The sequence below is a fragment of the Acipenser ruthenus genome, chromosome 3 (genome assembly GCF_902713425.1).
Source record: "Acipenser ruthenus chromosome 3, fAciRut3.2 maternal haplotype, whole genome shotgun sequence".
Taxonomy (NCBI): Eukaryota; Metazoa; Chordata; class Actinopteri; order Acipenseriformes; family Acipenseridae; genus Acipenser; species Acipenser ruthenus.
This window is the reverse complement of record NC_081191.1, coordinates 92,566,092-92,578,851: the sequence shown is the minus strand read 5'-3', so window position 1 is coordinate 92,578,851 and position 12,760 is coordinate 92,566,092. Positions and strand designations below refer to the sequence as shown.

Genomic DNA, 12,760 nt, shown 5'->3' with positions numbered 1-12,760 from the left:
GTGAGAGTTGAATTCACACAACCTGTGTATTGTTAATTAATAGATATAGAACATTGTATAATTATAAACAAGTAGGAATTTAGATGTAACCAGAGGAGAGAGTACCTATAGAGCAGCTATAATGGAGGATTCATTGAGGAATGATGTAACCAGAGCAGCGACAATGAAGGATTCATTGAGGAATGATGTAACCAGAGCAGTGATAATGAAGGAAGATTCATTGAGGAATGATGTAACCAGAGCAGTGATAATGAAGAGAGGATTCATTGAGGAATGATGTAACCAGAGCAGTGATAATGAAGAGAGGATTCACTGAGGAATAGTAACCACAGCAGCGACAATGAAGGATTCATTGAGGAATGATGTAACCAGAGCGGTGATAATGAAGGAGGATTCATTGAGGAATGATGTAACCAGAGCAGCGACAATGAAGGATTCATTGAGGAATGATGTAACCAGAGCGGTGATAATGAAGGAGGATTCATTGAGGAATGGTGTAACCAGATCAATGATAATAGAGAGGATTCATTGAGGAATGATGTAACCAGAGCAGCGATAATGAAGAGAGGTTTCATTGAGGAATGATGTAACCAGAGCAGTGATAATGAAGAGAGGATTCATTGAGAAATGATGTAACCAGAGCAGCAACAATGAAGAGAGGATTCATTGAGGAATGATGTAACCAGATCAATGATAATAAAGAGAGGATTGATAATGAAGAGAGGATTCAATGAGGAATGATGTAATCAGATCAATGATAATGAAGAGAGGATTCAATGAGGAATGATGTAATCAGATCAATGATAATAAAGAGGATTCATTGCAGAATGGTGTAATCAGATCAATGATAATAGAGAGGATTCATTGAGGAATGGTGTAACCAGAGCAGTGATAATGAAGAGAGGATTCATTGAGGAATGGTGTAACCAGAGCAGCGACAAAGGATTAATTGAGGAATGATGTGACCAGAGCAGTGATAATGAAGGAGGATTCATTGAGGAATGGTGTAACCAGAGCAGTGATAATGAAGGAGGATTCATTGAGGGATGATGTAACCAGAGCAGCGACAAAGGATTAATTGAGGAATGATGTGACCAGAGCAGTGATAATGAAGAGAGGATTCATTGAGGAATGGTGTAACCAGAGCAGTGATAATGAAGAGAGGATTCATTGAGAAATGATGTAACCAGAGCGGTGATAATGAAGGATTCATTGAGGAATGATCTAACCAGAGCAGCGATAATGAAGAGAGGATTCATTGAGGAATGATGTAACCAGAGCGGTGATAATGAAGAGAGGATTCATTGAGGAATGATGTAACCAGAGCAGCAACAATGAAGGATTCATTGAGGAATGATGTAAACAGAGCGGTGATAATGAAGGAGGATTCATTGAGGAATGATGTAACCAGAGCAGTGATAATGAAGAGAGGATTCATTGAGGAATGATGTAACCAGAGCAGCGATAATGAAGAGAGGATTCATTGAGGAATGATGTAACCAGAGCAGCGATAATGAAGAGAGGATTCATTGAGGAATGATGTAACCAGAGCAGCGATAATGAAGAGAGGATTCATTGAGGAATGATGTAACTGAGGTAGGTATAAAAACAAGCTTAATCAGAGCTTTGTTAGATCAGGGAAAGAAAAGACTTCTGTACCCTCTAGTCTCTGAAATAGGCAAACATGCATTAATACCTTTTTTCGGATTGCTTGCTGTTCTAAGTTTAACTGTGGGTCCTGTTGGGAAGGGCCAAAGTACATAGGCAAGAATTAGAGACTTTTGGAGAATGACCCCTGGGACAAAACAAGCCTTGCAATTCCTTGCAACATGTTACATTGACATTATGTCTTTAAAAAGAGAAGCACTGCAGAAGCTGGTCTTAAAAGTAGAACAAATATTGTGAATATCTTTAGATTCTGTTCAACAGTTTTGTATAAACGTTTTTTTTTTTTTTTTCAGAAATAAATGAAGGCAATTTCAATGTTCCATGGAAACCAAAAAGTAAACAAAAAAGCCAATTCAATTTCAATGAATACAATTAAAAACAAAAGCAATGTTTGTGTCTCGACATTACCATTTCCACACCAAATGGCTAGCTTAGTGTTTATTTCAGGAGTATGTATGGTACAGTAAAATGATATTAGTCATAAAAATTGTGTTTTTAAAAAGGTGCTTTAATATGACATGTCATTGTCTGAAGGATATAGAACACAAAACTGCGTAACACATCACTGAAAACATGAGGCCCAGTAAAGCTCTTCTACAGTTAAAACCCTGCACTCTGCAGCAGCGGATCCAAACACGGAATAATAATAATACAACTACACTTCCCTTAGTCAAGTGCTCGACTGCTACATTCACACATGCAAATACAAAATAAAATAGAATACAAATAAATCTCTGTTGTGGGTATTACACAAAGCAAAGTGCCTTCTCGTTAACGTTCACAAAGTGAAGTCCTTTCCCAAATCTGCTAATGCAGTGGTTTCCAATGACACACTATAGACGTGTAAAGGAGTTCCTGAAAACCCCATTACAATCTACAATGGCTATCAATCATGTGAAGGGTTTACAAACTGCAAAAACTCCTCAACTTCTACAAACATTCTCACGACTTACTGTGATGGCCTCCTGTTGCACACTCATTTTGAAATGCAAAACTTTGCAGATATTTTTATTCCCATTTCCTGGGTCATCAAATAAGCCACGTTGTCTAGGCAGGGAATCTCCAGCACACACCATACTGCAGCTTGTTCCAAGCCATTCCACAATAAAAAGTACCAGCGCTAGTCATTTTATACCCAAAACAGAATAAACAATACAATTAAAAAAATATTTAAAGTTGTTAAAATGGTACTGCGTGTCATTATGAATGCTGCAGTTAGTATATGATGTGAGAAATAGGAGTTGTTCTGGAGAAACTGGGCTGAGTGCATACGGAACATGATAATGAACCAAGATAAAGCACACGGCTTGCACATAGTATGAGCGTGCGCATGTAAATCAAACAAAGTTACTGAAGAACTGACAATACCACCATCGCATCTGGATCCTACTGGATTCACAGCAATACATTGGAAAATATCTGCAAAATAGACTTACCTCCAAATATCTTATCATATAAATATACACTGTTTATTGTTTTTATACTGAAGGTTTGTAACACTGTCTGCTGTAAAGAGAGCTTTACTGTGCACACTGCAGAAGATATACCTACAGTATCTGACAACATGGGTATAAAACCTTTATAAAAAAAATAAAAGAAAAGCTGAAGTGGGCAGGAACCAGGAGCGCCTCATCAAGCAGTCTGTCTTCCGACTTTATTGCATACAGTGGTGATGTATGTCCAGGCGTAGGCACAGTGGTGAGGAACAGTTTCATTAGCCGCTGGTCGACTCCACTTGGTGACTGTACGCTCACAGCAGCATGAACAAAAATACAAAGCTACACCAGCTTGCCCCAAGATGGCTTCTTTATGAATCTCCAAAAAATTTAAGATTAAATGAACGAATGCACAAGAAAAAAAAGAGGCTCATTTTAAATAATGAAAGGATCCATTTGCAATTGTGTACCAACGCTTAGAAACTCTAGGAGGCACACTTTCACATCATCTCTTTGCAAAGAAAAAACAAACAAACAAACATCATAGCCTGCTGAGCAACAGCAGAACAAAACATAATCTGTGTGCCATAGTGGACCCTTGCTTATGCAAAGCAATCCTCACTATTTACCAGCCTTAGAAATGCTTCTGGAGAAATCTCCAAGAAATACAAGGGCATTTGCTATTTGCTGCTGGATTTCTAATGACGCTCCTATAATCTCTATACAAGGCTATGGGTGTGCGCTCTCTGTATTTCTAATGACGCTTCTATAATCTCTATAAAAGGATATGGGAGTGTGCTCTCTGTATTTCTAATGACGCTCCTATAATCTCTATACAAGGATATGGGAGTGTGCTCTGTGTATTTCTAATGACGCTCCTATAATCTCTATACAAGGATATGGGTGTGCGCTCTGTGTATTTCTAATGACGCTTCTATAATCTCTATACAAGGCTATGGGTGTGCGCTCTCTGTATTTCTAATGACGCTTCTATAATCTCTATAAAAGGATATGGGAGTGTGCTCTGTGTATTTCTAATGACGCTCCTATAATCTCTATACAAGGATATGGGTGTGCGCTCTGTGTATTTCTAATGACGCTTCTATAATCTCTATACAAGGCTATGGGTGTGCGCTCTCTGTATTTCTAATGACGCTTCTATAATCTCTATACAAGGCTATGGGTGTGCGCTCTCTGTATTTCTAATGACGCTTCTATAATCTCTATAAAAGGATATGGGAGTGTGCTCTCTGTATTTCTAATGACGCTCCTATAATCTCTATACAAGGATATGGGAGTGTGCTCTGTGTATTTCTAATGACGCTCCTATAATCTCTATACAAGGATATGGGAGTGTGCTCTGTGTATTTCTAATGACGCTCCTATAATCTCTATACAAGGCTATGGGTGTGCGCTCTGTGTATTTCTAATGACGCTCCTATAATCTCTATACAAGGATATGGGAGTGTGCTCTGTGTATTTCTAATGACGCTCCTATAATCTCTATACAAGGATATGGGAGTGTGCTCTGTGTATTTCTAATGACGCTCCTATAATCTCTATACAAGGCTATGGGTGTGCGCTCTGTGTATTTCTAATGACGCTCCTATAATCTCTATACAAGGATATGGGAGTGTGCTCTGTGTATTTCTAATGACGCTCCTATAATCTCTATACAAGGATATGGGAGTGTGCTCTGTGTATTTCTAATGACGCTCCTATAATCTCTATATAAGGCTATGGGTGTGTGCTCCAGCACCTTGACAGAGTGCCTCACAGGCTTGTCACACTCAGTTGGACGTTGTGGCACTTTACACTCACTGGGTGCTTTCCTGTAAAATGGCACCAATTTAAAAACAAAACCATTGGCACCCTAATTCATTCCCAATCCTGTCCTGGATTCAGGGATTTTTTAATCAAAGTGTTTTCTGTTAAAATAACGTTAATGAAAAGGAGTAACAGCAATTGCAAATGCATTCTTGTCTTTCAAAGTCCTTGAAGGCTATAGTGACACTAACACAGCTCTACAGATAATAAACTGCAAAAGAAATAAAAGCAGCTCCACAGAACGGTGTGAACTTGAAGCCAGTTTAAAAGAAAAACCATTCACAAGATTGTGTGGCGACATAAACCCAGCGTCCGCAGTTAAAAACAAAAAACCTTTTGCATAAATAACATTGCTTTATAAAAGATCCATTATAATTTCTTTTAAAGCATACAGTCATTAAAAGACAAGTCCTCTGGAAATATGCTGTGTACAAAACGTAACTTTTTCCCCCATTAAAATCAACATTTGAAAAAGGCACTTCATTCAGTAAGAGAAAAAGAAAGAAAAAGGGTCAGGTAAACAACTATAGATCAAGTAGAAACTGCCTGCACAGCAAGAAAAGAGGCCAACAAAAATCAAAATGAAATTGTCAGAGAACTACCCAAAACACTATTTTTTCCCCTTTTCTTCTTTTTTTGGTAAATATAAAGAAGTTATTATAAGTATTGTAAAATCTGTTGTCCGTATTCATTGTGTCCATTACGACTTCAGGATGTGTGTCTCCCTTTTAGAACTGAGCACACAATGCAGTCATCTCAGGTTGAACAGGAAGATCTGCAACAGAGCTGCTTCTCTGCGACATAAACCAAAAGCAGCCCTCTTGAGCGCTGTGCTGGATACGACAAGGCCCTCGTGGTTCTGGAGTCCTACTGGGGGGTGGAGAAGGGGGCTGGGCTGGGCGTCGGAGGAGGAGGGGGCGGGGCTGGTGCAGAAGGGGGCTGGGGGTTGGTGGAGGAGGGGGCTGGGCTGGGGGGGGGGGGGTGGAGGTGGAGGAGGGGGCTGGGCCGGGCTGGTGGAGGAGAGGGCTGGGCCGGTGGAGGAGGAGTTGGGCAGGGGGTCGGTGGAGTAGGGGGCTGGGCTCGGAGGGGGCCGAGCTGGTGTCGGTGGTTGTGGAATCCTTGAGGCGAGTGGAGGAGGGTGCTGGGTTCGGGGGGGGTGGGGGGAGTGGTCGGTGGTTCTGGAGCCTTCAAGGAGGAGGGGGCTGGGCTACGTTGGGTTGGCGTCGCTGGTTCTGGAGCCCTCGAGGCAGTGGCAGGGTCTCAGACGGCGCTACCTGCTTCGGAGGTTCTGAAGCACACTGTACACGTCCTCCTCTTTGCTCAGTCCTTCAAAGAAAGGGATCAGATCCATCAGCTCTGTGTCTGTGATGTCATCAAACCACGACTGCACAGGGACCTAGCAATGGGCGGGAGGAGGAGGCAAAAGGAGGATTATTTTTGTATTTAAATATTTGTATTGAATTGTCATTAATAGATCACAAATAACAAGCTTATCTCAAGAGAAACTGTCTAGTTTATCATCGTTACTCAACCAGAAGAGACCAATCATTAGATAATTCTTCAAAAGGCTAAAAAGCAATCGGAAATCATGGCCATGGATTGAAACACGGGTTGGTACTTTAGAAGGGTGCTGCAATGTCATCAGCACGTAGACCAGATTCTCATGTTTAATTCATTGTTTAGTTCCTGTACCAAAATCTGACAGTGTACCATATTCTGACTTCACATCCCTACTCCCTGCAGGAGGATACAGTCTAACATTTCAGTACTGAATGATGAATATATCGAGTTGTGCAGTGACTTTGAAGTCTTAATGAAATGAACGTCCCTTTGCTCATTTACTGGGTGATTTCACTTACGCAGTACTTGTTAGTAAATAGTCATAAACACTTGGAAAGCTGATACTACAAGTACATGTGTAAAGGTCCTCTGTCTTGTGGTATACAAAGTAGGATTGCAAAAATTAAACACACACACCGACACACACACACTTACTGCATTTTCTGGATGGAAGATGTAGGATGCTGGTGAATTGTCCACTATAATAACTTTGCTGAGCTCTCTTCCTAATCGACTCAGGTCTTTGACGTAGTTCCCTCTGTGGAAAACACAGGATTCTCTGAACAGCCTGGCTCTGAATACACCCCATTGATCCAGCAGGTCTGCCACTGGGTCTGCATACTTAAAAACAAGAGCACAAGAGACCATGAGCACTGTGCAATGAAACTACAAGTTACACAAGTAAAAACAGTCCAGTAACTAATGATGCTTAAGCACGATGGAATCTCTTCAAACCAAATCGACAGGACTCAGAAAGCAGAAAGCTGCCCTCAACAGCTGCTTGTATTCCTGAACAGTTATTCAATGATCATGAATAAAATAAAGAAATACATAAAAAATATGCTATTACTTTAGGGCTTTGAAAAAAAATAAAAATAATACATTGTCCATAAAGTTCCTTATTTTTTTTTATCCTACTTTAAACTGTGTCTGTGAGTTTAGGCTTGCAAGAAATTATTGCATGTAAATCAATCATACTAATTAGAAACATTATCTGAATATTAAACACGAAAGGAAGCAGAATGCAGTTCTGCCAGTTTAAAACAAATCTCTTGAGTTATACACACTGGTACCACTGTCCTCGTGGGAGAGACTGCTCATTACAATCTCTAGAGTTATACACACCGATACCACAGAGAGAATGCTCATTACAATCTCGAGTTATACACACACTGGTACCACTGCCCTTGTGGGAGAGACTGCTCATTACAATCTCTTGCATGTTTTTAAAAGAGGAGACGGTTTTCTATTCAAGGATACAGAGATATTTAGTGAGCAAGTAGTCTGAGTGAAGTTATCCAGCAACAAACTCCCCATAGCCCCAGTTGTACTGCTTTCCTAGAAAAAGGAGAACATTTCAAGGGGCCATTCTACTTGTAAGATGTCTTACTCGTGACAATATGTAGCATATTTCTAAAACAGGAGACGATTACCTATGTAGAGATACCAAGGTATTTAGTAATAAGGGGTCTGAGTGAAGAAAAATGGGCAACACAATCCCCAGCCCTAGTCTTGCTGTCAATCATGTGTTTCCAGTACCAGTGCTGCATATCATATAGTTGTGCTCTTCAGTAGAAACATTAGAAGGTGCTGTTTGAACTCTTGACTGTTAAACCAAAAGGAAAATGGTTTGTTTTTGTTGTCGTTTAAAAATAAATAACCACACACACACAGTGGTTTGCAGAAGTATTCACCCCCCTGCAAAGTTTTCACATTTTGTTGGCACCTGAGCATACTCCACGACGCTTTCAAATTAGACTTTACATGTAGACTACTCCACATTGATAAAGTTAAAAAATGAACATAGCATATAAATAAGTAAGATTTCCAGAGAAAAACAGATTAATCTCAGTTGCATAAGTATTCAACCCCTTTGATACTGCAGCCCTAAATCAGCTCAGGTGCAAATGATTTGTTTGAACGGTCACAGAATTAGTGAAATGGTTTCAGCCTGTACTCAAAGTGGTTTAACTTGTAGATAATTTCCCTCAGGTATATAAAGACTTTCAAGCAGCAACTCACACAGTGACCCAACAAAGCAGCCATGAAGACCAAGGAGCTTTTGAAACAAGTCAGGGATAAAGTGGTACAGAAGCACAGAGCAGAAGGGTAAAAGAAAATTTCAAAAGGCACTGATTAGCTCAGCACAGTGAAGTCCATCATTAAGAAGTGGAAGATGCATCATACCACCGACACTACCCAGATCAGGTCACCCTCCCAAACTTAGCAGCCAGGCAAGCAGGAAACTGGTTTGGGATGTCACTCTGTAGCCAACAATGACCTTGAGAGACCTGCAAAGTTCTGTGTCTGAGATGAGAGTCAGTGTTCACACATCAACAATAAGCTGGTCCCTACACAAAGCTGGCCTGTATGGACAGGTGGCAAGAAAGAAGCCATTACTCAAAAAGACTCATCTTGAAGCATGTATGGAGTTTGCGAAAAAGCATGTAGATGGTACTGCAGACATGTGGAAAAAGGTTTTGTGGTCAGACGAGACAAAAATTGAACTTTCCAGTCTAAATTCCAAGCATTACGTCTGGCGCAAGCCCAACACTGCACATCACTTAGTCAATACCATCCCAACTGTCAAGCATGGTGGTGGCAGCATCATGTTATGGGGATACTTCTCTTCAGCAGGTACTGGGAAGCTTGAGGGGAGAATGGATGGTGAAAAGCACAGGTGAATCCTTAAGGAAAACCTGTTTGGAGTCAGCCAAGACTCTGAAACTGGGGAGGAAATTCACATTTCAGCAGGACAATCACACGAAGCACAAAACCAAAGCCCCACTTGAGTGGTTGAACAAGAGAATTAATGTTCTTGAGTGGCCCAGTCAAAGTCCTGACTTGAATTCAATTGAAAATTTATGGTGAGACTTGAAGATTGCAGTCCATCGATGATCCCCAACAAACTTATCAGAACTGGAGCAATTTTCCTGTGAAAAATGGGCAAATATATCACCATCCTACCGTGCAAAGCTAGTAGAGACCTATCCAAAAAGATGCATAGCAGTAATTGCTGCAAAAGGTGCTTCTACCAAGTACTGTCTTAACCCTTTGCGGTCCTATGTCGGACCTGGTCCGACATCATCAAAAAGACGCAAAAAACGGGGTTTTAGTCATTTTTTCTCCGGAAAAAGCAGAGAAAACCATTCAATGGGCGAGTGGGAGCGACAGGAGCCGAGACAAGCCGAAAAAAAAATACAAAAAAAAAAGGGCGTATCTCATGAATAGTCATACTTGCCCCTGGCATCTGATAATGGAGGCCATAAGGACTATTATTATTATTATTATTTATTTCTTAGCATATGTGAAAGCTATAGTGAACGAAAGGGTGGGGCGTGGCTGGAGATGCCTAGTGAGTGCTTTGTTGATATGCAGGGCCTTTTAAACCCGTTTGACTGTGGAAAAAAATACTTTTAAACAGCACGTCTAAAATTAACTGTGTGTGTAAAAATGAATTGGATCTGACGCGCACTTAATAAATTGACTGCAAAGGGTCAAGGGGCTGAATACTTATGCAACCAGTAAATTTCATTTTGTACATTGTCTTTGCAAGTTTTGCTGACATTTAACCTCCTCCTCATATAACAGCATTCAGTTTAACCACTACAGCTTTGAATAAAAAAAAAAGTTAATTTGAAAAACTGTGCATAAATTATTTGTAATTCAACGAAATGTGAAAACTTTGCAGGGAGGTGAATACTTCTGCAGACCACTGTATATATATATAGAAGTATTCACCCCCTACCAATAATGTCACAAACATGTTTTCCTCAAGGATTTGCCTGTACTTTGCACCATCCATTCTCCCCTCTATCCTGACAAGCTTCCCAGTCCCTGCTGAAGACAAGCATCCCCATAACATGATGCTGCCACCACCATACTTGACAGTTGGGATGGTATTAACTGAGTGATGTGCAGTGTTGGGCTTGCGCCAGACGTAACGCTTGGAATTTCCACATATCTGCAGTACCATCTACATGCTTTTTCGCAAACTCCATACGTGCTTTAAGATGAGGCTTTTTGAGTAATGGATTCTTTCTTGCCCCCCGTCCATACAGGCCAGCTTTTTGTAGGGACCAGCTTATTGTTGATGTGTGAACACCGACTCCCATCTCAGACACAGAATTTTGCAGATTTCTCAAGGTCATTGTTTGCTTCAGTGACATCCTGAACCAGTTTCCTGCTTGCCCGGCTACTCAGTTTGGGAGGGCGACCTGATCTGGGTAGTGTCTGGGTGGTATGATGCATCTTCCACTTCTTAATGATGGGCTTCACTGTGCTGAGAGGGATATCCTTCTTCTGCTCTGTGCCTTTCTACCACTTTATCCCTGACTTGTTTCGAAAGCTCCTTGGTCTTCATGGCTGCTTTGTTGGATCACTAAGTGAGTTGCAGCTTGAGTCTTTATATACCTGAAGGAAATTACGTACAAGTTAAACCACTTTGAGTACACACAGGCTGAATCCATTTCACTAATTTTGTGACCTTTCAAACAAATAATTTGCACCTGAGCTGATTTAGGGCTGCAGTAGCAAAGGGGTTGAATACTTATGCAACTGAGATTAATCAGTTTTTCTCTGTAAATCTTACTTATTTATATTCTTTATCAATGTGGAGAACTTTGTGTAGATTCTACATGTAACGTCTAATTTGAAAGTGTCATGGAGTACGCTCAGGTGCCAACAAAATGTGAAAACTTTGCAGGGGGGTGAATACGTCTGCAAACCACTGTATGTATGTATGTACAGTACTGTGCAAAAGTTTTAGGCAGGTGTGAAAAAATGCTGTAAAGTAAGAATGCTTTCAAAAATAGACATGTTAATAGATTATATTTATCAATTAAATAAATGCAAAGTGAGTGAACAGAAGAAAAATCTAAATCAAATCCATATTTGGTGTGACCACCCTTTGCCTTCAAAACAGCATCAATTCTTCTAGGTACACTTGCAAAAAGTCAGGGATTTTGTAGGCATATAGTCAGGTGTATGAATAAACAATTATACCAAACAGGTGCTAATGATCATCAATTCAATATGTAGGTTGAAACACAATCATTAACTGAAACAGAAACAACTGTGTAGGAGGAATAAAACTGGGTGAGGAACAGCCAAACTCAGCTAACAAGGTGAGGTTGCTGAAGACAGTTTACTGTCAAAAGTTATACACCATGGCAAGACTGAGCACAGCAACAAGACACAAGGTAGTTACACTGCATCAGCAAGGTCTCTCCCAGGCAGAAATTTCAAGGCAGGACAGGGGTTTCCAGATGTGCTGTCCAAGCTCTTTTGAAGAAGCACAAAGAAATGGGCAACATTGAGGACCGTAGACGCAGTGGTTGGCCAAGGAAACTTACTGCAGCAGATGAAAGACACATCATGCTTACTTCCCTTTGCAATCGGAAGATGTCCAGCAGTGCCATCAGCTCAGAATTGGCAGAAAACAGTGGGACCCTGGTACACCCATCTACTGTCCAGAGAAGTCTGGTCAGAAGTGGCCTTCATGGAAGACTTGCGGCCAAAAAGCCATACCTCCGACGTGGAAACAAGGCCAAGCGACTCAACTATGCACGAAAACACAGGAACTGGGGTGCAGAAAAATGGCAGCAGGTGCTCTGGACTGATGAGTCAAAATTTGCAATATTTGGCTGTAGCAGAAGGCAGTTTGTTCGCCGAAGGGCTGGAGAGCGGTACACGAATGTGTGTCTGCAGGCAACAGTGAAGCATGGTGGAGGTTCCTTGCAAGTTTGGGGCTGCATTTCTGCAAATGGAGTTGGGGATTTGGTCAGAATTAATGGTCTCCTCAATGCTGAGAAGTACAGGCAGATACTTATCCATCATGCAATACCATCACGGAGGCATCTGATTGGCCCCAAATTTATTCTGCAGCATGACAACGACCCCAAACATACAGCGAAAGTTATTAAGAACTATCTTCAGCGTAAAGAAGAACAAGGAGTCCTGGAAGTGATGGTATGGCCCCCACAGAGCCCTGATCTCAACATCATCTAGTCTGTCTGGGATTACATGAAGAGAGAGAAGCAGCTGAGGCTGCCTAAATCCACAGAAGAACTGTGGTTAGTTCTCAAAGATGTTTGGGCCAACCTACCTGCCCGAGTTCCTTCAAAAACTGTGTGCAAGTGTACCTAGAAGAATTGATGCTGTTTTAAAGGCAAAGGGTGGTCACACCAAATATTGATCTGATGTAGATTTTTCTTCTGTTCACTCACTTTGCATTTTGTTAATTGATAAATATAAACTATTAACATGTC

At 40.9% G+C, this 12,760-nt stretch overlaps 1 protein-coding gene across 4 annotated transcripts in view; it reads right to left on the bottom strand.

Annotated features, from left to right (window-relative positions):
- Positions 1 to 2,155: 2,155 nt before the first annotated feature.
- ctdspla (CTD (carboxy-terminal domain, RNA polymerase II, polypeptide A) small phosphatase-like a) overlaps positions 2,156 to 12,760 on the bottom strand; it is a 60,719-nt gene continuing 50,114 nt past the window's right edge. For 2 of the 4 annotated variants that reach the window (XM_033993237.3, XM_033993239.3), the window contains 2 exons: positions 6,927 to 7,112; positions 2,156 to 6,327 (listed from right to left, as the gene is read on the bottom strand). In XM_033993237.3, the coding sequence (XP_033849128.2) occupies positions 6,202 to 6,327; positions 6,927 to 7,112 (312 nt within the window). In that variant the 3' untranslated portion in view covers positions 2,156 to 6,201. The other 2 variants (XM_059018780.1, XM_059018781.1) reach the window with 2 other exon arrangements.